Source organism: Poecile atricapillus, chromosome 24, assembly GCF_030490865.1.
Source record: "Poecile atricapillus isolate bPoeAtr1 chromosome 24, bPoeAtr1.hap1, whole genome shotgun sequence".
In the NCBI taxonomy this organism is placed as follows: domain Eukaryota; kingdom Metazoa; phylum Chordata; class Aves; order Passeriformes; family Paridae; genus Poecile; species Poecile atricapillus.
Genome location: NC_081272.1, coordinates 3,194,370 through 3,221,038, shown reverse-complemented (window position 1 = coordinate 3,221,038; position 26,669 = coordinate 3,194,370). Strand labels below are relative to the sequence as shown.

Below are 26,669 nucleotides of genomic sequence, written 5' to 3'. Positions count from 1 at the left end.
ACTGCCGCGCCACGGACGGAGGCGGATGTGACGGCTGGCGCGCGCGGCTCCTGCCGGGAGCTGTAGGGCGGCGGAGCCGCCGGATCCCGCGCACGCTGCGCGGGCCGAACTACGAGTCCCGGCGGCCCCTGCGGGCGGGCAGAGCGCGCGCGCGGGGCGGAAGTGCGTGAGGCGGAGGCGGAGGGGGCGCCTGGTGCGGAGGGGCCGTGGCGAAGCGGCGCCGGTGAGTGCAGGGGCACTGGGGGGGGGGGGGGGGGGGGGTCCGCGGGGTCCCTGCTCCGCCCCGTCCGCCGCCACCGGGAGCTTCTCTTACCCTCCCTCCTCTCTGGGCCCTCCGCAGCCGCCTCGCCCCGGCTCTGCCCACTCCCCGCTCCCGCCCCTCCTGGGCCTCACCGGGGCGCTGCTCCCCCCCCTTTCCTAGTTTCCTGGCCCCGCATGTCCCCGGGCGAGGCTCGTTCGCGGCTCTTGGGACCGCTCTGGCCCGGCCCCAGCGGCGCCTCGTGGTGCGCCTGGGCCCGGCCAGGCCTTGGCGCCTCCTCGCGGCCCCGGGGCCGGTTGGGCCTGCCCGGCCCTTTCCCGGAGCCGCTCGTGTTTGGCTGTGGTCTTCGCAGACTGTTCCTCTGTCCAATTCCCGGAGATCCCTGTCCTCCACCCGCGCCTCTGAGCCGTGCCCTTTAGGTTCTCCCCCGCATCGGTCTGTCCCGGAGGTCCCATCCCGGTGTCCGGGGCTCCGCGTGCTGCTGCGGCTCGGGAGGCGCTGCCGGGGCCACCGAGGAGGCGGGCGGGGCCCGGCAGCTCGAGGGGGCCGCAGCCGTGACACCGCGTCCCAACCCCTGCGGGTGCGTGGCTCCCGCAGCGTCCCGCACCGGCGCTCAGCACGGCCTTTTTCCCGGTTCAGCAGGAGAGATTCGTGCTTTCTCACTGCCTGCTTTGTGTCTTGCTTAAACGTGAAGTTTGGCTGAACTTCAGGCGATGTGGCAGAAGAGGCGTTGCAGTGGCGCAGACGCACGTGTGAAGCCTGAGTCTTCATTTTTCGTGTACTGATAAAGGGTTTTTTTGCTAGTTCGTGTTGTTTTGGGGAAATGAACGTGTTGGGGGTTTCTACAAATGAATTTCGAAGTCTATCCGATTGTCACTGTATTTTCTCGTGCATGGGTTTCTGGGTGTTTATGTGGAAATTGACATGGAATAAGCATAGAATTGGCATGGAATAAGCTCCATAGAATCACCGAATCATGGGATGGTTTGGGTTGGAATGGACCATTAGGCTCATCGCGTCCCACCCCTTCCATGTGCAGGGCCGCCTTCCACTATCCCAGCTTGGACACTTCCAGGGACAGGGCAGCCACAGCTACTCTGGGTGACCTGTGCCAGGGCCTCCCCACCCTCACAGGGAAGAGTTTCTCCTTAAGCTTCGATCTAAACCCGCTTTCAGTATGAAGCCATTCCCTGTGCCCTGCTTTGGGAGGAGCGGGTGAACTCAGTGTGTGTGGTGTGCATGCAGCAGCATCCTCTCAGGTCAGAGGTGGGGGACTCCTTGATTTTTATGGGTACAGTGATGTGCTAGACACTGTGGCACAAGGACTGACTGGTTTGTTGCTTGAAATTAACAATTTAAAACCATTTGGAAGATGTCTTATAACTCGTGGTGGAAGAGAAAAGCTTTTATTGCTGCAGTAGCAGTGTCATAACAGCAAATGGATGTTTTCAGGCTGCTTTTCCCGAGAGCACAATTAAATCATCCAGTTACCCTCTGAAAGGACTCAAGAATTCCCTCTCATAGGGAGTGAGGGCAGATGCTGTGTCAGTGCTGATGGTGTATGACATTTTGGGTGGGCTTTACTGTGCCCTTGGTGAGTGTCAGGCTGGGAGAGCTGCTCCCAGGGATTGAATGTCACAACTTTGCCTTCACTCACTCAAAAGGTGTTTCAAAGCTTTGCCTCTCAGGTTCCCTCAAAGGCAGTCAGGTGTAGGCACAGGAAGGCAAGTGCTAGGATCCAGCAGTGCTTTCTTCCATGGCTGCTCTGTGTCCTGCTCTGGAACTTTACAGGTGCTGAGCATGGAGTGAGGAAATGGCTGGCTTTTTGACCTCTCTTACAAGTTGCACAATCTCATAGCAGATGAAAGGACTAAAGAAGACAGTTACTGTAGAGAGCTTTTGCAAATGTACATTTTTGTGTCATAGGATCCTCTGAAAGGGTCTAGGGCCTTGTGATTTTTGTCTAACATTTCTTTGGGTGCTGCTACCTATTTTTGAATTGCATCCTTCCTTCTAGGAATTATTGTCCCTGCTTCAGCAGGAACATGGAGGGCAAGTAAGAACTTGATTTGAACAGTTACCTCTAATGTCCGTAGGCAGCTGAAGGTTGGGAATGCTGCTCCTGAGGCAGTGATCTGGTGAATGGGCCTTGGTCTGATTTGGAAACACTACTGTCTGGTCACAGGGGATTGCAGAATTCTGAGGTCTGAACCCTTCCCCTCCAGCTGGAGTCCTGTCCATGGGACGAGGGAGGTGCAGGGCAGCCAATGCCTTGCTGCTCCTTATCTCATTTTCACGTTCTTTTTGTCCAGAGATCCAAGGATAAAGCCTTTTACTTGTCAGGTTATTACAAAGGGTGGTCAGGCATTGGAAGGGAGGGGTTGCCCAGGGAGGTTTGGAGTCCCCATCCCTGGAAGTGTCCAAGGAACATGTGAATGTGGCACTCAGTGCTCTGGGCTGGGCGACAAGGTGGGGATCAGTCACAGGCTGGACTTGATGATCTTGCAGATCTTTTCCAACCTAAATGGATCTGTAAAGACCTGGCCCTGGGAAGGAGGTGCCTTTCCAAGGTGCTGTAAAGAACAGTGTGCTCTGGCTGCAGCCACATGTTTGCCCAGGCTATGTTGGCAGCAGCAGGTGTGAGCAGCGATGGATCCCTGCTGGTGTTCTTTGTCTGCAGGAGTCCTGCCCGTGTCTCTGCTGAATTATACCCTGGTGACTTCCTGCTGTTTTCTATCCTTCCTAATTCCCTGTCTCTCTGTGAGTTGTGTGTCTGGAAAAAAGTTCTGCTGTCAGTGCTTAAGGGCTGTCTGGGAAGAGGCTTCCCTGGACACTGGGGCTTTGGACCAGCCATGGGCGCTGACCTTCGCTTCTAGTTCTTTTTCATGGAAGTAATGCTTTGTCGTGTGTTGTAAATAAAATGGGTATTCTGCTGATGGGGCTATGATAATATAATTTAGCTATCTGCTGCTTTGTCCAGTTCATTTAAGTCAGGAAGTATGTAAACTATTAAAGGAAAAAATTAAAGTTATTAAAGTTATTTGGGTCAAGCCAGGCATGTGGGCTCACAGTGAGGTGTTTGAGGCTTCAGGAAAGCTGGTGAACACTTTCTGACATGGGTATTGCTATTAGAAAACAAAAATGTTACGGTTATAAAGCACCAACATATAGCATAAGTGACAATCCATGCACATCAGCAGATCTAAATTTGGTTTACCTGCTCCCACTTTCTCTGCAGTTAAAGAAATGTTGCTTTGGGAGGCCTAGGGAGTGCTGAGCTGGACTGGATAATCCTGAGGATTCTTTTTGTTGTGAGGCCGTGATGTCCCTAGCTGTATCCCTGAAGGAATAGAGTGGTTTTGCCAGAAGTTTGAGTATTTTTCAGCTCACTTGGCTTTGTCTTTGTGAAATGACAGTTTGTCGTTTTGGAACTCATTAATTGTTTGAGCAGCCCTGGAGTCCTTGAACTTTTTCTCCGTTTCTGGAAAAGTTTACAATATCCTGAGCTGTGTTTAATGGCTGCATGTACCAGGGCAGGGATGTGGGGTTTGGGTCATGTGGTTTCCTTGGAATTATGGCAGTGCAGGGAGTTCTTTGGTGAGGCAGGAATTTCAGGATATTTAGCCACATAGTTCAGGCCACGGGCATTGGAAGAGAGGGGAATGGTGGTGGTGGTTGCAGAAGCTGTTCTGGCTCTCTGGGGAGCTTGTGACATTTCATGGTCCCAGACTGTGTGACAGCTACTGGTGGCAGTGGGGCTGTGGCAGTACCCCTTGAGCTGCCCCTGTTCCTGGATATGGCAGTGCCCATGCTGGACAGGCCTGGGAAAAAAGCTTTAACTGCTCTGTTGGATTCTGTAGTGGGTCCCAAGATGAGGAAGTTGTTAAATTTGGCCCCAGCAGCTCATCAGGTCTTTGTGCCTGCTGGTGCCAGGACAAATCAGTGTCTGGGAAGGAGCCGGTGCCATTTTGTTTCCAGATGACAGGTTGGGCGTGTGGGTCTGGAGACTCCTACCGTAAAGGAAACATCCTTCCCCTTCTCACAGAAAAACTGTGTTAGGAGAGCCTGAGTGCTGGGGGAGTCACTGCTGGGAGTTTAGAGAAGTGAAGAGTTCCTGCTTAATTTAGCTTTGTCATGTCAGAGCTATGAATAGTGAAATCATGGGATCACATTTCATGCCAGCTGGGAATGGTGTTTGCACTGCCTCACTCCATGGTAACCGGAAGCTGCCAGGCCATAGAAAAAAAAGTGAAGCTAATGGCACACAGATATGACACCCAGCTTCACTGGGGGTTGTTTACCCGCCAAGGACGGGTTTTCTGTCCATGCCCTTGCTCCTGTCACACATGAACACAGCTTCTGCCTCTCTGGTGTCCAAGGGAGGCCTGTGCACAGCCCTGCTCACGTCTCCAGTGATCCCAGAGCAAGTGCCCTGCTCACAATTTCACCTCCACATTCGTCACCCGGCCATTTTTAGCCTGCTGTGATTTACAGGGTGAGGTGGGTGTGCAAACCCCAAAGAGCCCCCACTGGGACCACAGTGTGGAGCTGGCTCAGCTGGGCACTGCTCCTGCTGCTGCTGGGGTCACTCCTACCTTTGGCTGAGTGAGAGCAGCAGAGGAAAGTGGGGCAAGGAGCCTCCTGGGCGTGACTGCTCAAGGAGCACTGAAGGTGATGGGGTGTCGGGCTGGAATTCAGTCCTCCAGGGACTGAGACTCAGCATGTATGATGGTAACTAACCTGTGCCTTAACAAGGGGCTGGACATGTGATACCAGGTGGTGTCCTGTATGTTGTAATTTACATCTGAAATAATTACAGTAATTGCTCCTGTGGGGCTGTGGGTGAGATTGGTTTCCCAAGTTAAGACCGGTGTATGTACTGTCTGATTAAATGAGGTTATTTTGGCAGCCTTTGTTTACTGGGAAACGGTGCTGGGATGAATGGCTGAAATCAGAATCCTTTCCTGTGCTCCTAAAATAAGAGGATTTGCCAGTGTCTGGTTTGGCTTAAATTTGATTTTCCCTTTTTCACTTAGGTCAATCGCTTCTAAAGAGGCAGTGTTTAGAATCACATTTGATGGGACACTTGTACAAGGTAAGTGAACACAGCACAGAAAATTGTTCAAATAAGCTTATTCCATATGTACAGGATTCCTGTGGATAGGCATTTCCCTCTGTTTTGAAGCTTGACAGAGCATAGGGATGGCCTGGTCTGGTGCCTTGTCCTTACAATAATGCCACAATTTTTAAAAAAATATTTAGAAAACTTTAAATGTTATAGCAGGTCATGGAAATCCTTTTCCTTGTTTTCCCCTGAGGTAGTGGGATTCCAGTTAAGGTAGAGATAAATGAAGTGCTGGCTTGAGAATATGTGATTAGTTTTGCTTTTTTCAGCTTATAAATGAAATCTGATGGAATTAGTATTTTCATAGGTTAAATGTGTGGAGAGTTGCAATCCCTCAAGAGATTCTGTTTTGGCTGTAACTGTACTGTGTGCTGCAGAAGAAATTCCAAAGAGTCCCAAATCAAACAGTTTTTCTGTTACTTGCTGTTTATTTGGAAGCAGAACTTCCACGTTTTTCAAGCATGCACGGTGTCCTGGGCTCCAGCTGGCAGACACCTGAGAGGATGGAAATGTCCTCGAGGGCACAGATCATCCTCCCTTTGCTGAGAACTTCACTTACACACAAGTTTGAATTCTTTCAGTTAGCTGATTTGTGAATAGTTTGCTTAAGGAAAGTAAATTGGACCATTTTGTGCTTCTTGTGGGGGTTCCAAAACTCCAGGCACGGATTCCCAGCCCTCACAGCAGTGTTGTCAGAGTGTCAGTTTGCATCCAAAGTTGCTCAGAACAGTACAGCTGTGCTGTGAGAAAACCATCAATTTGGGGAAAGACCTGATCTTTCTGCTTTTCACAGGCTGTGTAAATTTGGAAGGAAAAAGCTGATGAAATAGGTTGGTTTATCTTTTGAATTTTTTTTTTCTTTTTTTTTTTTAAATTATGGATATTTTCTTCTGTGTTTAGTAGAAATTCCATCTACCCAAATTCTATAACAAAAGCACCCAGATTTCTAATCAGCTTTTTCTCAGATTGTTTCCTTGAGCTAAACTGTCTGAATAACTACATATGACTTTTTAAGCTCAAATATTTGTAAAATAGTGTCTCTCAAGTACCCACTTTCAGAAAAGTCACTGATTGGGGTTTGTAGCTGGTCAAGTTATTTGGAAAGGGATTGTTAAGCAATAAAATCTGCAGAATCAGTCCTTTCCAGAAGAACCTGTAAATACTCTTCCAGCCATTCCATAGAACCTGCTTCTAATTATCTGAGCCCAGGGCTGGAGCTCAGGGTTAAACTTCTTTAGGGATTAGTTTAATGGTGTGAAAACCCAAATGTGCTTGAAGGAAAATCTTAATTTTGAAAGCACATGGACTAGAGAGAAATTGAAACTGGTGCTGACAAATTTGTTTCTCTTGCTGTGGCAGAATAATTCTGGATGTTTTTCCTCAAGTATGTTTAGCACATGTTAGAGTAGAACACTCTGTTTTGTGGTTGGGTTTTTGGTCATTTTTTTTAGCAGTGTTGTCTGGGACATTTTTTGCTGAGGAGTTCGGTAGGTTTAGTTGTAACTTGAGTTAATGTGCGTCATAAATCTTCTGAAAACACACTGGCATTGGATCAGGGAAGAATAATCATACTGTTTTTTGTTTCCCCAATGAAATTTGATTAGAATTAACATTTTAATTTGCTCCCTGGATGGCTGTAGGAGTTGTGCAGGTGGTTCTTCCCGTCCCCTCAAGTGTTCTGTTGATACCAAGATCATACTTAAGGTTTGGTCTTGCACCAAAAATTAGCTTGAAAAGGAAGAATCCAGTAGAAAGTGAGGTGTTAAGAGTTGGATGATTAGCTAACAAAGATGAGTCTGCTCTCTGCACTTGCTGCTGCACTTAAGGGACGTGGAGAGAGCTGCAACTCTTTATAAGCTTATTTTTGCAGTGATTGTTGTTGCCTCATTATACAGAGTGCACTTTGGTGGTAAGGTGTTTTGTGGGATTATTCCTTTTTTTCAGAATGAACTAATCTTGTTTGGGTTTTGGAGCTTGGGATTAGGAATTGTAGAGCTGGCAGAAGGAGAATTAATTTTTTTTCTTCCCTGATAATGAAGGGTGTTGAGCAAATGAAGGAGCAGTTCAGCTGTTCCTCCCAAGCTGAGTGTCTGTGCTGGTGACACCAAATGGATGCCAAGAGGCTCGGGCAGAAATGTGCTCTCTAATGAGGTGCCACTTCATTTGCTTTGGGCCTCACAGCAAAATAAACCACAACAGCTTCACACAAATGCTAGCCAGTGAAAAGCAAATTCTTGTTTTCCTATTGCACTTCTAGAGAGCTTTCTAGAAATGCTTTTACAAAACTTAATATTTACGAGCTGAATGTTTGCAAACATCGTGTGATAAACGGAAACCACTGTAAGGAATTTCACCACACTGTGCTTGTGTCTGAGGCATGTACAGAAGCTGTGTCACTTGTTTCCAGGTGTTTTGTGGTTTATGCTTAGATATGAACACAAGCAGCTGCCTTGGCAGGGAGGTGTGTGCTGGCTTTCCCTCTCCAAGCTGCCCAGCTGTGGTGCTCGGTGTGCAGGATCCTCACTGACACCTGGGGATGGAGTGGGCTCAGCTGGAACTTGTGCCAGCTGGCTGCTTTGGGCAGGGCTGTTCTGCAACAGCTGGGGAAGGGCAGAAATCCCGACGTGTGCTACCTGAAAGACCTTGAACAAAGGAGTGGAAGATGGAAAGAGTCATAAAGTAATACAGGCCAGTTGGAAACAGGGAACAAATTCCTGGAAAAAGGCTTTTTGACAGCCAGCAATGTTTTTCATTTGACCCATGCCTTGGATCATAGAAGTGTTCTTTACAGTGTTCTGGAATAAGAAGCTCTTGAACTATGATGTCTACTTGAGCAGAGAGCATTGAGCATGTTTCCCAATTCACTTTTGCTATCTGGAAGAAGTGTCTGCTACTCCTGCCTGTTGTGTGTTGACTTGGTTCCTTTTTCTGTAGTAGTGCTCTAAATACAAGAATAGTATTTTTCTCCAAAGAAGAATCCAGGTTTTGCTTTGGATGACACCTTTGTGTGGGATTGTAGCAAAACTTGGTGGTAACAGTGGAGTTTGGGAAATAGGCAAAAACCCCCAAAACCCAAGTGTTCTGTCACAAAGCAAGAAATAATGGGTATGGCAGACTCTTTCTGCCACTGTGAAGGGCTGAAAGTCAAAGGTGTTTGTTAGATATAAGTTGAGATTTCTTTTTATGGACATTAAGACTGGTGGACAAGACAACAGTAAAAATAATAAAAGAAGGTCTGTGGCATGCTGTTCTTTGTGGTTTTTTCCCAAGATTGGTAAGCAGGGTTTCAAAATCACTGAACTTTGCAACACCACCTTCCCGTTTGGGTGAGAACAGGACTTAATCACCAGTTCAGAGAAAAGTTTCAAGGCTACTTGAAAATTGCTTTTTCAGTGAAGTAAGGACAAGAAATTAATATCTTTAAACAAGTCTATTTTATGGCTGAACACAGAGTAAGTGACATTCTTGCTGTTAGATCAGAGGTTTAATAAAATGGAGTAATTTTTGAGGTTGTGTTTACTCTTGTTTTCTCTTCTAAAACCTCCGCCCCTCCAGCAGTGCATGGAAGGATTCTGAAATGTAACTGTAGACCTGTCAGAAAAGCTCCCAGTGGACTGGTGGCTCCTTTGGATGACGGCGATATGCTGATGGATGAATTGTCAGGAAAAGAATTGTTTCTGTTGGCTTGTGGATTCCTTTAACAATATGGGAAAATCCTTAGTCCTGAGCCCAGTAAGACCATTCAAATGGGCTGAGAGAAATGACTCCAGCATGGCTGTACAGGTGCACTGACAGATGTGTGTCACAGCAGGTGGGATGGGGCAGGGGAGGTGGAGCAAGGAAGGAAGAAGACTTAAAATTTTGAAAGCATGAACTATCATTTTGAAACCTACATTTTCCATTAAAGTCCATGAAAAAATTCCTGGTCAGCTGTGGTGTGTGTGCTCTCTGAAACACTGGGGATCTGATGGACCTTTTGGGTGCAGCAGGAGCTTAGGGCAGCCAGTTCACTTCTGGAGGCAGTACAGCAATGCATGTACAAAGATGTATTTTCTTCTCATTTCAGGTTTTCTTCCTGATTTCATAATTGACAAAGCTGAGAAGGTGAAGTCTGACAGAAAGGTGCAAGGTGTGAGCCTGCTGAAGCAGGTAGGCACAGCAAATAAAATATTCACAAGAGGTAAAACCGCCTGTCTTGGGATTTGTAATAGGTCTTATATCCCTTCTCTTCTGGGCATGCTGCAAGTTATGCAACAATGGTAAAATTCTGCTTTCACTGATAATTTTGCTGTGCAAAAGATATGGAGCAGGTTTAGAAGAAAAAAATCAGCTTTGTGTCTTAGAATGTTTGGGCTTATCTTCCCAACTAACTGCGAAATATAAGGGTAAAGTAGAACAATTTAGTGAAAAAATCCTGGATGTACTGAAGAAGTAGTACCTATTTTTGGTTTTTTAATGGTATATTGATTAATCTTTAGATTTACTCCCTGATGGTTTTTGGGAGAAGAGCACTGCTTCCCTCAGATACCATAACTGGCCAGATTTTTAAATGTCACACTGATCTAAGTGTTAAGTCCCATATTGTGCCATGTGCCTTCCTCCAGCTTTTGTTCTTTGCATGAGCATTGCAGTGATTTCAATCAGTGGCCTTAAAAGTTTTCCTTGGCTATTGTGAACATTTAAATTCCAAAGCTGTGGAAGCTCATTGAAGTGCATAGCTGTGAAAGACTCTGGATGGTGACCTTTTTTCATTGCTGCAGAGTGAAGCAGAGTTGTGCTTCTTTTTTGGCTTATGTCAGGAGGTAAAACATTAACTTTCCTGCCACTGTGTCCTGACAATAATTTGCCTTCTGGGAAAAGTCCATCGTGGTGCTTTAGTGGGAGCATTTGCTCCTCTATTGTTTCCATCAGTGGTCTGCTGGATTGCCCTGAGGATTTGGAATGGAGAAGGCAAAGTTTGCTCTATACAGTGTGGTTTTATGACAGATGAACAAGCTGTCAGGTGTCCGTTTCCCAGGGGGTGATGCCTTACCAGAACTTCTAAACTCAGCATACAGATCACATCCAAAACAGTGTTTGTTTTTGGACGGGAGACTACACTCCTTGGGAAGATCTGCTGGACAGCTTAAATCTGGGCCTGCAGAAGAAACAAACCAAAAACCAAAAGTTGAAAATTCCTGGCAGTGCTTGCAGCAGGACATACCCTTCAGATGTGTGTAGTCACGCTTGCCTGCTGGGAGAGGAGATCTGGATCAGGCAGCAGCATCAGCCTTGTCCCTTCCCCAGGTGCAGGAGGAGCTGGTGTTGGGGGGTTCTGTAGCTGTAGGAAGGAAGTGGGACCTGGGCAGGGCAGATTAAGGATGAGTCCCCGTAGCACTGTGCAAATTCTTCCACTTGCAGTCCCTGCTCAGGGCCAGACACAGCATCTCCAGGAGTTGTGTGCCCTCGGCACAGCTCCGTGGGCAGGGGAAAAATAGGAATGATGGGGAAAAAATGGGAGTGGGAGGTCAGCAGCCACTGCTGTTCTCAGAGTTTGCCTTTGCTTCACTTACAGGCACCACTTTATTTAAAAAAATCCTTTTTATAAGAACAGATGCTTTCAAAGCAGGGTATTTTGCTGAGCATATTTTATCTGAGTCAGTCATTCTTAAAACGAAATGTGTATTACAGTAAGTTTACAGCTGCAGTTAACTTAAGGGAGCTGACCTGACTCCAGTGTGCAGTTTGTTTAACCTTTTGAGTGCTGATAGACCATAGCAACTCTGTTTCTATCCTAGTATGAGTTACTTCATGTGTTAGGAATGAATCAACTTTAAAATGTTGGCAGAGATAAAGAATCCAAGACGCGAGGGTTTGGCAAATGTTGCACACACCAGGGTGATTTGGCTGGGAAGTACTGTAGATCAACGTGAAAGGCAAAAACTATTAAACAGATCAAAGTGATATACTTAAAATCTATTTTGGGGTCTTCTTGGGACTTCCTGAGAGTTGGTGCCACATCTTCTGTATCTTGCAGTAGTTCCTGTTACCATTTCTTTCTTTTCCTCTTCCATGTTTTGGTTTCCAATGCTCAGCATTGGATTGTTGTGGACAACAGAGTAGGAAGTGTTGCAGGAAGTGGTTCAACAGACACATTCAGTTAATTAAAAGGAAATACTTGAAAATTATCCTTTCACATGTTCCTTCCCTGAAAAATGACCAAGAACAAGCTTTGGTTATCTGTGGCAGTATCTTTTGATTTTCATCCCTGGGGCAACAGGGAATAAAACAAATTCTATCGTTTCCTAGCAGAACAGGAACATAAATTTTATTATTTTTTCTGCATGCTTTCTGATGTGGAATATATTCAAATGCTTCAGTTGAATTGATCTAACATCTTTAGTATAGGTAAAGGGAAGAATGGGAACATGTAATGTGATTTTTTAAAATAAAAGCCAGCTTCCCATTTCTAGGAAGTCTCAGCTCTGGTGATGAACTACCACCCACTCTCCCAGCAGCTGCTCCTGTGCTGGGCATTGTGCTTTTCCTGGAAGTGCCCTGGCAGAAGTTGAAGCCTTTGGTAACCATATATGTAATTTTGGAGAGCCACTGAAAGTGAAGGCATTGCGAGTCAGTCCTCTGGAATTTCCTTAAAATGGATAATAGCAGCAGCAGCCGCACTTGATCAGTTGTGTTTATATACCTGAATGTCTCTATTTTTAAGCAGTGGGTAAAAAAAAAAAAATGAACTTTGTACTAATGTAGTTCCTTTTTATTTCTGGCTCTTTTTCATTAGTCATTTTAGGTGGGAAGTTTGTTCATAACTTATTGAATATGCAATTAGTGCAAATTTCACTCATTGGTAAAGGAGAGCAGATCAGGGAGGGTGTAACTGAAAGATTTCTGTGGTCAGACTATTCCCTGAATCATCTTCTAAGGGACTTTCTAACCTTTACCTGGATGCATGCCTGAAAATAGCCCAGGTAATTCATAATTATAGCTATTTTGAGTCATTTAGTGCTACAGTGTAATCTCTTCGGTCTCTGAATATTTGGAAGGACATCGGATTTATTTTGGCTGCAACAGAACTCCTGGCTGGGTGATGCATGCTGGTGACTGATCGCAGCAACTGCAGGAACTGCACAAGCATGAACCTGAGCAGAGCTGTGCAAATAGGGTCACATTCCTGTGACTTGGAGTATCAACTCTTGTTTGATTGCCTCTGAAAGTTTAGATAAAAGTTTACAGGGTGGGTTTTTGATGGAAAGCTTTTTTATTTCTTTCCTATCCTTTAAAGCAGTGGCAGCTAGCTGCAGAGACAGGGATGTGGCTGCAATTACATGGAATTTTCACTTCCATGGGCTAGTTTGCCTCTAGAGGTGTCCTTGCCTCAGCCAGCAGTGTGGCCCTGCCTCTTCCCAGGTTTGCATTAACTTGGTGCTTTCAACTGTCACACTTTCATTTGTGATTACTCTGGGTTTAGAGCCTTTTATTCTTTTTGCAGTTTTCCCCTTTAGATGGAAAGAAACCCTCTATTCTGAACTATTCATCTGTTCCTAGCAGGCACTTCAAACATTCCTATTTCCAGCCTTATCAAGCTCCACGTCCCTGGAGTCTGTCAGCCTGCCAACCTGTCTGTCCTCTCCTACCAGCCACATGCTTAATTTCTCAAATACTTCTATTTCCCTCTTTCCCTCAGGTGCACTGACAGGTGCTTGCAAAGATGTCTAAAACTAACAAATCCAAGTCTGGATCCCGTTCCTCCCGCTCAAGGTCTGGATCGAGGTCCCGCTCCCGATCCTTCTCCAAATCCCGCTCCCGTTCCCGCTCTATCTCACGGTCAAGGAAACGCAGACTGAGGTGAGTGTGCCCCGCCAAAGGCTGGAATGGGCCTTTTCCTCCCTTGCAGGTGGTTTGTCACTTAGCTTCTTTCCAGGGAAAGACTTTGATTAGATCCCAGGACAGATAATGTCCTGTGTCTCAGGCTGTTTCCTGCCAGCCTGTGCTGGTTGGGTGTTTTCAAACACTTGGGAGAATAAATTGTGAATAAATAAATAAATTAGGAGAGTAAGATGTTTGTCAGCACAGTAAAGATTTTTCTTTTGAGACTTTGTCTTTTTTAAAGAGGCTTTAATGTACTGGATCCCAGACTTGAGGAGTCTTTGCAAATGTCATGTGCTTTTCCCCTCCTGAGAAATGAATTCAAGCAAGTTTTAATATCAATTTTAGACACTCCTGTGAAAGGTGGGGACAGTTCTTTATATTCCCTTGTCCCTCCCCTCAGCATGCAGGAGCCAGGTAACAGGGAAGATCCTCCTGGAGGGATAAAGTGGATAAAAGATAATTTTGCTGTTAAAAGTTAATTTTAAGAAATGATTAATGTGTATAATAGTTGTTCCTGTCTCCCTGAATTGCTTCTGAGTCAGTTACAGACTTGTGTCTTCTTCCCTGGATGTCAGTTTTTATCTTTTTTCTTGGCTAAGCATTCTGCGTCTGGCGAAACCATTGCGGTTGGATGAGGTGTAATGGGGTCCTGCCTTTTCACTCATATGAATAACACATATTCTGGAAACCACTGGGCTGTGAACACATGCAAGTGTTACCAGTTAGAAATTTTAAAAATACAGATGCTCTAATGAATGTACAGTTGGAGAAAGAAGGACATGACAAAACTAAATTAGAGGCGGAGACTTGAGTCCAAGTGAGCTCTTTGCAGAAGGAAGCTGGAACACTGGAAGATCCATGCATATTTGGGAATATCTCCTAGTTGTGAAGGAACTTTGGCAGTTGAGAAAAAGGCACCCTGTGTGAATATGATTGCTTCCTCTGTGCTGCTGCTGAAGCTACTTGTGCTTTATAAATAACTCATTTTTTTTTAAAAAAAAAAAGGAGTCCGAATGGAGGGGGTCAGCCCAGCCCCCCTTGGCTTTGGGATGTGCTCTAAGGTAGGTCTGGTGGGTCTCAGTAAAAGGCCATTGCTGCGTATTTCAGGATGCACCACAAATAGTTTTCTTCTTCTTTTGGTAGGTTTGCTGTTTCTGCTAAGTTACAGTGCTGTGTTGGAGTCTGCCTAATACATTCTGCTTTCTTGATGACTTTATTTCTCACTTCTTGTAAATGCTGGGCATTTAGCCCTGGAGCAGTGCAGTGCTAACAGTTCTGGGGGCTGGCAGTGTTGGGGGAATTATCACTTTTGGTGTTTCTTTTACTGCATAACTTTTACTGTATTTTTCTAAAAAGATTTCTGGTAAATAGTCTCTGCAACTTTTGGAGCAAAATCTTCCTGCTGCAGCCTCTGTAAAGCACTAGAACAGATTTTGGAAGCATCGTACAACAGGTCCTTGCTGATAATTGATCACAGATGGAGCAGTTGTCTGAAAATTGATTGTCTGTGTTCCTCATGCCTTGGACTAGAGCTTGTTATAACTGGTCCTTGCCTCCTGTCTCTCTGCTTTTCCTTCTGGTCGCTATTGTTTGAATGAAGAAATGTCTCAGATAAGTTTGTTGGTTGTTTGAAGGATTGAAAAATCTGTTGAAGTGGTCATTGAGCTGTTTGTTAGCAATGATTGGAGTATGAGTAAGAGTTTCCTGTTAAACTATGACCTGTTTGGTAGGAGGAAGAAATTAGAACAGGACTAAAGTTAATTTCTGACTGCACGTGTGTGCTAACCATGTAGGAATTCCAACAGCAGGTTGTTCTACCTTGGTTCTGGGGGTTTGGGATGCAGGTGAGGAGCAGCACTGAGATCTGTGTGAGGAAGTTCATGTCCATTGGAGTACAATCAGCGTGTGTGTCAGAGCCAGAGCTTGGAATGCAAGAAAGGGCTGTGGAAACTGTTCCAATGAATGTTATTTACTAAAATTCCATTCGGAAAACTTTTCTTTTTCAACTTCCTAGTTTGGCCAGTCCTTCCTGTACCTCTGGCATCTGAGCTACAGGGGGACTTTTAAACAGTTACGCAACTGCAGCAATTTAATGGGAAAGACTGCTGGGACAATTAGCCGCTGGAATCTGCGTTTTTCCAGGGTTTGTGCGTTCCTGGATTCAGGTTTTGTGGATGCAGGCAGGGGCGTCCACAGCGGCACCTGGTGGCGCCTGGCAGAGATGTCCCAGCGCTGTCCCTGCCCGGGAATGCCATGAGATGGGGCCATGGGATGCACCTCTGGGAGCTTAAACCCATAGGGCAGCGTGCCCTTCACCCACTGCTGCCCTGCTGCTCTTGGGGTGTAGCCATTTATTGAACTTGCCTGACAAATAAGTGAGATTTCATCTGGATTATCTAATCTAATAAAATTATTAGAATTTTAAAGCGCATCTGAAGTTGGGACAAGAGAGGGAGATTTGGGGTCTGTTCCAGTAACAGTAGTGTGATTTCCATAAAAAGTACTTCTTTGTGGGTGAGGTGTAACTGTGACCTTGAGTTGTTAAGGGCTGGACACTTGAGATCTGTCACTTTTTCTGAAGCTGGATAGCAGCCATTTTCATCCCAGCAAAACTGAGAGCAATGTGTACTTATCATGGTCTCTGCAATGATCCTGAAATCAAATATTTGACAGTATCACAGGTGCAAGTTATTTCCATTGCAATTTATTCATGGCAAAGTGTAGTACCTCAATCAGATAAGGGTAAACCAAAGAAATTTCTTTTAAAAGCTTAGGATCGAGTTTTTCAAAGTCTTATTTTAGTAAGTCTTCAAATAAAAAGTTGTGGCAGATGAAAAAACTCTAAAAATAAATTGTAAAAAGAAACTATAACATAAAATATTTGTGTAATTTTTTTTTTAATCAGTTCTAGGTCTCGTTCAAGATCCTATTCTCCATCTCACAACAGAGAAAGGAACCATCCAAGAGTCTATCAGAACCGTGATTTCAGAGGCCATAACAGAGGATACCGGAGACCGTATTATTTCCGTGGCCGAAACCGAGGGTTTTATCCCTGGGGCCAATACAACCGAGGAGGATATGGGAATTACAGGTCCAACTGGCAAAACTATCGCCAGGCTTACAGCCCTCGCAGGGGGAGGTCGCGCTCCCGCTCACCCAAGAGAAGGTCTCCTTCCCCACGGTCCAGAAGTCATTCCAGGAATTCTGATAAGTCATCTTCTGACCGGTCAAGGAGGTCTTCCTCTTCCCGCTCATCCTCAAATCATAGTCGGGTTGAGTCTTCCAAGCGTAAATCTGGAAAGGAGAAGAAATCATCCTCCAAGGATGCCCGGGCATCCCAGGCTGCAGGAGATAACCAAGGAGATGAGTCTAAGGAGCAGCAGTTTTCAGGAGCGGGAGCTCAAGATGCCAAAGCATCCGAGGGATCAAAACCATGGCAAGATGTGAGCAGCTATGGCACGGGCTCCACGTCCAGAGGGTCGGTGTCAGAGCTGAGCCCCCGGGAGCGCAGCCCTGCCCTCAAGAGCCCGCTACAGTCGGTAGTGGTGCGGCGGCGCTCGCCACGGCCCAGCCCCGTGCAGAAGCCGAGCCCGCCACGCTCCAGCCCATCCCCGATGGGCTCTGCTGCCCAGAGTGGCTCCACCTCCTTCCAGGGGGGCTCCCACCAGAGCCCCTTCGAGCATGGCTCGGCAGGAATGAGCCCCACCAGAAAGAGCCCGGTGTGCAAAAGCCCCACACCGGTCAGTTCGCTGTATGGGGCCACACCGAAGGAGGAGGGCACAGCTCCTGGGGGAGGAGCCTTCTCCAAGAGGCAAGTGATGTGCTTTTTGGGTTATGTTTTGGGTTACTTTCGAGGAGCCAGCTGCACATGTGGGTGCTCCCTGTGAGCAAGGCAAGTGGCTGGGGCAGGCTCCAGCTGAGGAGCTGTGCCAGCACACTGCCACTCTGGGCCTGGTCCTGTCTGAATTATGGAAAAAGCACAGACAGCCCAGAGTTGTAGGAAGTTGGAATTGGTTTTCCAACTTGGATAATTCTAAAGATTGTTATGTATTCCCTGCAAAAATATTTACAGCTCATGAACACTTGAAGTGAAGACTGCCCAAGGAGGTTTCTTGGCAGCTGGAAGCTCACATTTCCCAGTTATGTACATGTTGGTTATAAACATTTTTAGTGTTGCCTTCTGGAATTGTTAGGTACTGTAAATTAAAAGAAATTAATTAAATCCTACCGCATATCCTGCTGTAAGCAGCCCAAGGCAGGTGCAGCTGCAGTGCTTGTGCCTGTGTGTGTGGGTAGGATGAGAAACTAAAGCACCAAATACATCTCTAAAATGAAGACAGCCTTCCATGCAGAAGGCATCTGCTTCCATCATTCTCTTGATTAATCCACTACTGATTGTGCCCAGAGGTGACACTTTGTTTTAAAAGATACAGCACCATTCACAAAGTGCTTTCAAATCTTTATTTTTTTGATGGTTTGATCTGATTCTATATTAAGGATGTCTGAAATTTAAAAAAGAAAAAAACTCCTGTGACTCTTTGTTTGCGCTTTCCAAAGCACTGAGCTGGTGTCTGTGGGCTTTCCTGCTGTCCCACAGAGCTGGGGTTTTCATTTGTGAATGCTTTAAAACTGTTCAGATGCTATAAACCAGCTGAATTGTTCTCACCAGAAGTATTTTATCTCTCCCAGCAGCATATTCTCCTCTGTTAACCTGTTTGCTTTTATTTGTGTTTGCAGTCTGTCATGAAATATTTAGCTTACCTATGAAACTTGCATCCCAAATTTGAAGTAGCTTTTGAGGCTTTTATTTCCAGTGTGTTATTTAAAGCAGAACAGCCCAATATGAAAGGTTTGATGTGTTATTCTCCTGAACCAGGTTTGTAAGTAAATAAACTGAGTGGGTAAGATGTTCCTCTTTTCCTTCCAATGCATCTGTGGGTCAGCTGGGTTTGATTTGTCTTTGAGCCTCATTCCATCAGTTCTGCATATCCTTGTACATATGCATATGTCCTTGTACATTTGCTGGATTTAGTGAGACAAAAGTCTGAATTCAGGCTGAGTAATCTGCTTGACTTTTTAATTATTTTAGGGCCTAGAGGCAGCTTTCAGTACATGCATATCTTAGTGTTCTCTGAAGTTTGACTTTATGAACTAAAGACTTGTCCTCACTGAGCTCTAATAAGAAATTTCCTGTAATGTCTATTTATGATCAGGTATCTGGAAGAGCAGAAGACTGAGAATGGGAAAGACAAAGACCAGAAAGTAATAAATGCTGAGAAAGAAAAAAGTAAAGAAAAAGGGAATTTCTCTGAGTTGGGATCAACAGATGGAAAGACAAAATCTGACTCATATGGATCGAAAGCTGACTCAGAGAAGGGATACCGCGGCAGCCAATCGCCCAAGCGCTACAAGTTCAGGGATGACTTTGACAAGCTCAAGGTCCCAGAGTTCCACAAGGAAGGTCATTATGGGAAAGATGAAACAGATGAGCTGGACAAGAAAGAGAAGGCAAAGGGCCGGAAAGATTCAGAATTTGATGATGAGCCCAAATTTATGTCTAAAGTCGTAGCGACTTCAAGTAAAAGTCAAGAAGAGGATAGGTCAGGAAAGTGGGAAGGTGTGGTGTTCTTGCCACCTGGAAAAGAGAAGCAAAGGAAACCTGATGAAATGGAGGAGGAAAGCTATTCTGAAAGATCCAAAAAAGAAGACAGATCAGGATCCAAGAGAGCCGAACCTGGTCACAGGGGTTTTGTACCTGAAAAGAATTTTAGAGTGACCACTTACAAGTCAAGCCAGGAAAAAAGCTCTTCCCCTCCACCAAGGAAGGCTTCTGAGGTGAAGGAGAAGCCAGGCACCAAAGTAGAGGGGCTAACTCCTGGCAAATCATCCTTTTCCATTACTCGTGAGGCCCAGGTCAATATTCGAATGGATTCCTTCGACGAGGATCTTGCACGGTAAGGATCTGTCAGCTTTTGAGCAGTCTCAGTTGTGATGTTTTTTCCTGTTTCTCTTCCTGAGATCCCCATGTGCTTGCCAAGTGTGAAGAAGGCTAAGCAATATTGCATCACAGTTTGTGGTTTTGGGAGCTAGAGATTAACTTTTTCCTAACCTTTCCTAATCTTTGCTGTGGTCTAATCTAATGTAAGATTAGTTTGGGAAGCACCAGACTCTGGGAAGAGTCCCAGATGGAGTCAGGTACTCAGTGGCTTCTGGCTGAGGGAAGCTGAGTTGTGCAGGGGAGCTACTGTGCTGCTTAAATCCATTTGATTCTCTGCCATGTATTTTACTACTCTTAATCTCCATGCAGCATTAGAAGAGTGACCTGAATTATCGTGAATTAACATGGAGCAGTCTATTTAGGGATGTTCAAAAGAGCTCCTCACTCATTTATTTGAGTATTTGAGGGTGCCTCCCTAATAACAACATAAACCATCAGTGAGTTCCCAGCTCCTGCAGAATTAAGCACCTTAAATTGCTTCCCTTCACTCCATTCTTCTTTCATGGGCTTTCCTTTTTGCAGTCCCAGTGGCATATTGGCTCAGGAGCGCAAGCTCTGCCGGGATCTTGTGCACAGCAACAAGAAAGAGCAGGAATTTCGCTCGATTTTCCATCACATCCAGTCGGCTCAGTCGCAGCGAAGCCCTTCAGAGCTGTTTGCTCAGCACATAGTGACTATAGTCCATCATGTAAGAGGTAGGTCAGCAGTCCGTGTGTCCTCAGCGAAGGTTCACTCCTCCTTTGCCCAGATAAGTGGGGTTTGTGCACTCAAAATGCCTGGAGTTCTTTTCCGGCAGATATTCCAGAGAGGAGAGCAGCAGCATGGTCACAATCATCTTTATTTACATAAATATTCTTCTGCACAGGTGGTGTTTTCACCTGAGAAATATTCAGAGTCTGGGACTTAGAATTTTTTGTTCTGATAAATTTGTGACTCACTCGACGAAGTTGTGTTCATTTCACTTGAAACTCCAAAAATTGAAACTGCAGTTTGTGAGCAGCATTAGAGCTTATCCCCACGGTGCTTCACTACCTGCACCTGGGTTTTAAGAAGTTGTGGGATGGGTGGGCTTTGTGTTTTTACAAAACTGGCACTAATATTTTGGTATTGTTTATTCGAACCCCTGACAGAGCATCACTTTGGGTCTTCAGCAATGACACTGAACGAACGCTTTACCAAATATCTAAAGAAAGGAATGGAACAAGATGCAGCTAAAAACAAAAAGAGCCCTGAAATCCACAGGTTGGTGCCATTAGACACTGTCTTAACATTGCAGAACTATTCCACATTTCATTTCTTAAACTCTGGAATAATTCCAGAACAATTCAAGTATATAACTATCTTCAGACAAAAAAAAAAAAAAAAAAAGGAAAAATATGGCAAGTTTTAAATACCTTTGGAAATACTAGTCTGCTTTAAAGAACATTTGATCTAAAATCTTCAGGTTCTTCTTAGGAGCAAGGTTATATCTGTGTATTGTTTTTTTTGCTTTAGGAGGATAGATATATCTCCCAGTACTTTTAGAAAACATGGATTCTCTCAAGAGGAATCGAAAAGCTCCAGAGATCCTGGCTTCAAGGTGAACTGTTACTCTGATTAGTTTAATTCTACAAAATGAGTGCATTGGGCATGAACTTAACAGTGATGTTTTTGTTTAAATTACTCTCTACTTAAGTTTGTGTTTTTCTTTTAAGGATGGGCATAATTCTAAAAATGAACTACAAAGGGTTAATTTTTATTAAAAGTGTATCAACAACCTTTGTGAAGTGGTTAGACTATGGTAAATGACCCCAAAGTCAATTGAGGTGAGCTTGAGAAAAAAGAGAGGATTTTTGGAACAAGTGCCCATGATGAGAGAAGAGACTTTTTGTGATATTTTTCTGCTTGTAAGTATGATTAACTCCATTGTTACGTGCAATTTTGCCAACCATGTTTTCAAAGACATGCATGTCAAAAAGAGGAAAGTAAAACTAAATGCTGAGCTAAAGCAGATACACTGTTAAGCTACACTATTATAAATTTTGTTCTAACAACTGACTGTGCCATTTCTGTTGATTGCTGTTACTTTAACATTCAGCACTTGTCTTAGATCCAGAGCATTTGGGTTTGAGTGTTTTAGCTTTGCTGAGTAGATGAATGTTAAGCCATTGCACTCACTGTAAACAATCATAAAAAAGGCTTAACATAAAATGTTTGAGATTTTAACCTTTGTTTATTCACCTTCATACATATTTACATTGAAGAGATTTTAACCAGTCCTGCTGAAACCTTACTTGTTTCATATTTGTTTTCGATTTTTTCCAAACACACTTGTGGCTTGACATGGACGATGGTGAGATGGATTTGATGGGCCTGAACTCTGAGCATCAGCTTGGCAGAGTGTGTTATAAACGTGGTTTCCAAACAGCTCGCCAGCCTTCCGTGAAACAGACGTGCCCTCCCAAACCCAAATAGGTGTTTGCTGTGCCACATAAGGGAGCTGCTGCTGATTTTGTCACTTATCTGTCATCCATCGTGTTGGGAGCAGTTTTATTCTCAGAGTAGAAATTAAAGCTCTTTGCCTGGGGAAAGTAGAAGAGCAAAATACCAAAACAAAATGCCTGCTCTCACTCCTGCGTTATTTGACATATTTATTTAAACAAAAAAGTGGTTAGAAACTCATGTAAGTAAAAAATTTAACAGCTAGAGAATTACTAATCCTTTTGTATTTAATTGAAGACAATTAATTTGATGTATGTTGCATATCAAGTTGTACAGTTCCCAAGGATGAGTGTTGTGTAAATGCAGTAGCAATGGCTGAGGCTGGGTGTTGGTACCAACATGGTGTAAGGCTTCCTGCAGTCCTCCTGCTGCCCAATTGCCTGTTTTTCAAACCACAGCCACTGTCACTTTGGGCAGGAAGCAGAATCTCACTCAGGTGCCACAGGGCTCAAAGGAAGCACAGGGAAAATAACTGCTCCTTTCCCAGAGAAACTCCTAATCTCTTCTTGAAGTACCAATTTAAATACAGCTCCAAGCAAGCATTACCAGGTGTCTTTTATGTTTGTTTTTAATTAGCAATGTAAATTTAGTTTTAATTTTTCATGCAGCTGGTGGGTTTTTGCTCTGTGAGACACCAGCTTGCTTTAGCAGCCTTGGCAGGATTGTGGGAGACACACACGATGTGTCTGTGGGGCTTTGTGGCACCTGTCACATGCTGCCCTCCAGCCCAGGGGAAGGAGCTGCAGGTGGCATCTGCACCAAGTAAATCTTCCTGACAGATGTAGTAACGCCTCCCTATCCATGGGATGTTGGCCTTTTCCCAGACTTCTTGGAAGCTGCCTTTCACTGGCCTCCTCCTCCCCCTTGGATCACTAATCTTGGGTAGCACCAAGCAGCAAAGAGCTTTTGCATCTCCCAGAGTATCACTTCTAGACCTGGGGACTAAAATCCCTCTGGCCTCTGCCCAGGTGAGGCTCTCAGCAGGGCCTCAGGTGCACCCATGGGCCGTCAAAGAGTTCTGCCACACTGTACTTGTGATCCATAGTCAGCTGGATGGGATTCCCAAGTTGTTCACATCCTTGCTGGCTGTGGTGTACAATAAGTGTCAGCTTCCATGTCTCACTCCCCTCTAGCAGACGGTTTATTTTAATGCTGTTTAAAGAGGAGATTAAAAGTTTAAGAAGCAGTGATTTTAAGTAGGAAGATTGAATTCTGACAAAGACAGACTTTAATAGTGCATTATTTGACATCTTTAAGTGGAATATTCATTAGTGCTCAGTTAAACTCCAGTTCTCCAGAAGTCTGTGCAGTCAGTAGCAAAGTAAATGGTGCTGAGCTGGGGCACTGCAGACCTCATGTTCAACTCTGCCCTCCCTCTCCCCTGCATTTGTAGGCTGAAGGGAAATATAAGGATGACCCTGTTGATCTGCGCCTTGATATTGAACGCCGTAAAAAACATAAGGAAAGAGATCTTAAACGCGATAAATCCAGGGAGTCGGTGGACTCGAGAGATTCAAGTCACTCAAGGGAAAGATCAACTGAGAAAACGGAGAAAAGTCACAAAGGCTCAAAGAAAAAGTATGTAGGAAACCCAGTAGCCATTTCCTTGTGCCTCCTGTGTCTCTGCTGCTCAGGTTGGAGACGACACCGTGTACAACAGTTTTGCACACAGTTGTGCACCTGTGACATAACTCCTCCAGTGGCCTGAGCTACTCCTCTGTGTGTGGTCTCGCTATCATTGTATCTCTCAGAAACACTAAATAATTGTAAAAGGTAGATGGGAAAGCTCCATGTGTCAGGATGGGTGAGTCACTTTTCCTTCTTGTTCCTGTTGTGTCAGAGAGAAATGGCCATGTTAAAATGACTTGGCTTTGATGTTCACTTAATCCTTTTCTACTAGCTTAATTTTCCATTTTACTAAAACCTCATGGGTGCATGCTAAGCTGAGAGGAGATGGTGTAAACACCTTAGGAAGGAGCAACAAGTTCCTTCTGGAGAGATCTTGGGCCCTGTGTTAGAACCTGAGCTCTTAGTATGTCTTTTCCTCTTTCAGTAGGAAAAGGAGAGCATGGCATTGATAAGAAAGTGATAAAGAAGTGGGTTTCTATCAGATGGATCATAGCTGAGTTTCTAATGCTGTTGTGTGGCACTCCCCTCTGTTCCCATCACTGAAACAGGAAACACCGACGGGTGCGTGAGAGATCCAGATCCAGCTCATCATCTTCGTGGTCCTCTCATTCAGTCAAAGCAGAGGAGTATCCCGAGGAGACTGAGGAGAGGGAGGAGAGCTCCACAGGCTTTGACAAGTCCCGGCTTGGGACTAAGGAATTCACTGGTCCAAATGAGAGAGGAAGAGCAAGAGGAACCTTTGTAAGTGTTCTCCACCCCTGACCCAAATGTTGTCCACCTGTGCCCTGAGAGTTGATTCTCAAAGTGGGCAGGAAGTGGTCGTTGTGTGTTGCTCAGTCAGTTAAAGTTGCCCTAGAGGAGAAGCCCTCAGGGTGATGAGCTATAGTGGAATCACTCCAGTTCTGGGGCATAAACCGGGCTGCTGGGGATGTGCTGTGGGCAGCAAGCTCCAGATGGGAGGAGCAGAACAAAGCCTGGAAGCTTCTGTGCTTTAGTGATGCTGAGAATCCCGATGAGCACACATTGTGCTTCTGTTGGGGTTTGGCCACACTCATGTTTGCAGTCCATGTACAGAGTGATCTCATCTGCTTGGGGTTGCCCTGGAAATGCCTCTGTGATCCTCACCAGCTTTACAGGAACTGTGATGTGCTGTGTGATCAGATTAACTAAAAACCCAAACCCACAAGTGCAGGGGGTGGTGTGGCCGTGCTAAAGCTGTCCTCTTGCTTTAGTGGTAGGTTTTACATCCATGTTTTGGATGGTCAGATAAGGGATGTTGGATATCTTGGGAGCCCTGGAAGCTGGCTGGGGTGGGAGGATACTGCCTCTGAAGCCGTTCTGTTTTTCTCCTGTGTTGCTGTTGCAGCAGTTCAGAGCTCGAGGGAGAGGATGGGGCAGAGGGAACTTCTCAGGCAACAATAGCAGCAACAGCAGCGGCAACAACGACTTCCAGAAGCGCAGCAGAGAGGAGGAGTGGGACCCCGAGTACACACCTAAGAGCAAGAAATACTACTTGGTACGTACCTGGGTGCTGAGACACCCATGTGCTCTGGGTGTGTCTGGTCTCAGGTGCTTTAGAGGTCAAAGCACCCACTGTCACTGACACACCAGGTAAGGCTTTGGGTGACGCTTCACGGGCAGCTGCCAGCTCATGCCTAAAGAGAGCTTGTTCCTGCTCCCTGTAGAGCGGTTCCCATTAAGTGGATTCCCAAGGGCGGTCGCAGAGGCGCGGTGCAGGGCAGTGCCAGCCTGTCTCACCTGCTGTCCTTGGCTTCCCGTGCAGCACGACGACCGTGAGGGCGAGGGCACGGACAAGTGGGTGAACAGGGGCCGCGGCCGTGGCGCCTTCCCCCGGGGAAGAGGCCGCTTCATGTTCCGCAAGTCCAGCACCAGCCCCAAGTGGGCTCATGACAAGTTCAGTGGGGAAGAGGGAGAAATCGAAGACGACGAAAGCGGAACGGAAAACCGGGAGGAAAAGGACGCCCTGCAGACGACAGCCGAGTAGCCACGGGGTCCGCGCACTTCTGGGAGCCCTGGCAGGAGGGGAGGGGTCAGGCTGGTGCTGGGGTGTCAGGGTGATCCCCACGTGCTGAGCAGAGCCCTGGAGAGCAGCTCGGAAACCATCCCGATGCTATTTAACTACATTTCCAGAGTTCAGCCTCCCCAAGCACGGACTGGGACTGATCCATCATTTACGCTCGGATCCACTCCTGGAGTTTCTCTTCCCAAAGACTTCCCTTCTGGACTGGATACGGTCAAGCGCTGGGTGAGACCCCAGATTTTCCCTACTCTGTGACCTTATGGTCGGTCAGTTATTTTTTGGTAACAGGCTTTGAGGACAATGTGGTTTTAGCTTGTGCCCATCTGACCCCACCTGTCCTGACATTTTGTTTTTCTTTTATAATTTGACCCAGTGACAGTCGGGGTTTACTCACCCGCTCAAATTTTCCTCCCCTATTGTGTATTCAATTTTCTAAATTCTGCTTATTTTAGGCCTTTACATACGTAGTAGCATCAATTCAGAGATGATTTTGGAAATTATTTTTGGTTCTTATAAATAAGAAAACAATGAAGCATGTGAGTAAACATCTAAATGTTCACTTGTTGGGACCAAACTGCTATGACTTTTTTTTTTTTTTTTGACCTTTTTTTATGTAACAGTTGAGTTTAGGGCCTTTTAAAAATTATTATTTTCCTTTTATGTTGGAAGTTAACAAAATTAGCATGGTTTAAAAGAGAAAAAAAAAATTTACACCCTACTTCTGGCCACTGTTTGTGTTCACTATTAGGCCTGGTGTGTGCTGGACCCCCAAACTGCTTGTAGCATTTGTGTCTCCTCCCTGCAGCTGGTTGTGACCCGAGTGCCCTTTCCAAGGTGACAGTTTTCTAAGGAACTTCCGAATTCTTCTTGGGAAAAAATATAAATGGAGATGAGAATTTTTCAATATTTTTTATTAATCTTTTTATAAAACCAAAAGGCAGATTCCTCTAGAGCTGGTTGAGGATGGCCCTTAGGATGCATTTCTTTTTATCTTCTACTTTAAAGATATTCTGGAGCAGTTTGTGGAGGGTTCCCGGCCAGGTTGTGAACCTGGGCGGGGAGGCACAGCCGTGCCCATGCTCCCCCTGTCCCTCTCCCCAGGATTGCTGTGCTGTTCCCCACACACCAGCTAGAGTTTGGTTTGTTTTGACTTGAACAGTTCCTGTTTAGCAAAGCCCCGAAGTTTGTTTATGCAAATAAAAGACAATAAAATAAGTCGTAGGTGTAACTCTGCTTGGTTTGTGTCCTGAGTTGCCGGGGGGGAGCCTGAAAG

At 45.5% G+C, this 26,669-nt stretch overlaps 1 protein-coding gene across 14 annotated transcripts; it reads left to right on the top strand.

The window, feature by feature from the left end:
• Window positions 1–116: 116 nt before the first annotated feature.
• Window positions 117–26,624, top strand: THRAP3 (thyroid hormone receptor associated protein 3). 14 transcript variants are annotated; one of them, XM_058856493.1, is made up of 14 exons: window positions 117–223; window positions 5,296–5,354; window positions 8,943–9,167; window positions 9,451–9,533; window positions 13,063–13,223; window positions 16,153–17,058; window positions 18,461–19,201; window positions 19,768–19,940; window positions 20,376–20,487; window positions 20,740–20,824; window positions 23,120–23,304; window positions 23,904–24,096; window positions 24,722–24,871; window positions 25,139–26,624. In XM_058856493.1, the coding sequence occupies exons 5-14, from the start codon at window positions 13,087–13,089 to the stop codon at window positions 25,358–25,360; spliced, it is 2,904 nt and encodes a 967-aa protein (XP_058712476.1). In that variant the 5' UTR covers window positions 117–223; window positions 5,296–5,354; window positions 8,943–9,167; window positions 9,451–9,533; window positions 13,063–13,086; the 3' UTR covers window positions 25,361–26,624. The 14 variants fall into 14 exon arrangements, with proteins under 14 accessions (XP_058712476.1, XP_058712475.1, XP_058712481.1 ...); XM_058856492.1 differs by having other exon boundaries at window positions 8,940–9,167; XM_058856497.1 differs by lacking the exon at window positions 117–223 and adding an exon at window positions 4,801–4,930.
• Window positions 26,625–26,669: the final 45 nt, after the last annotated feature.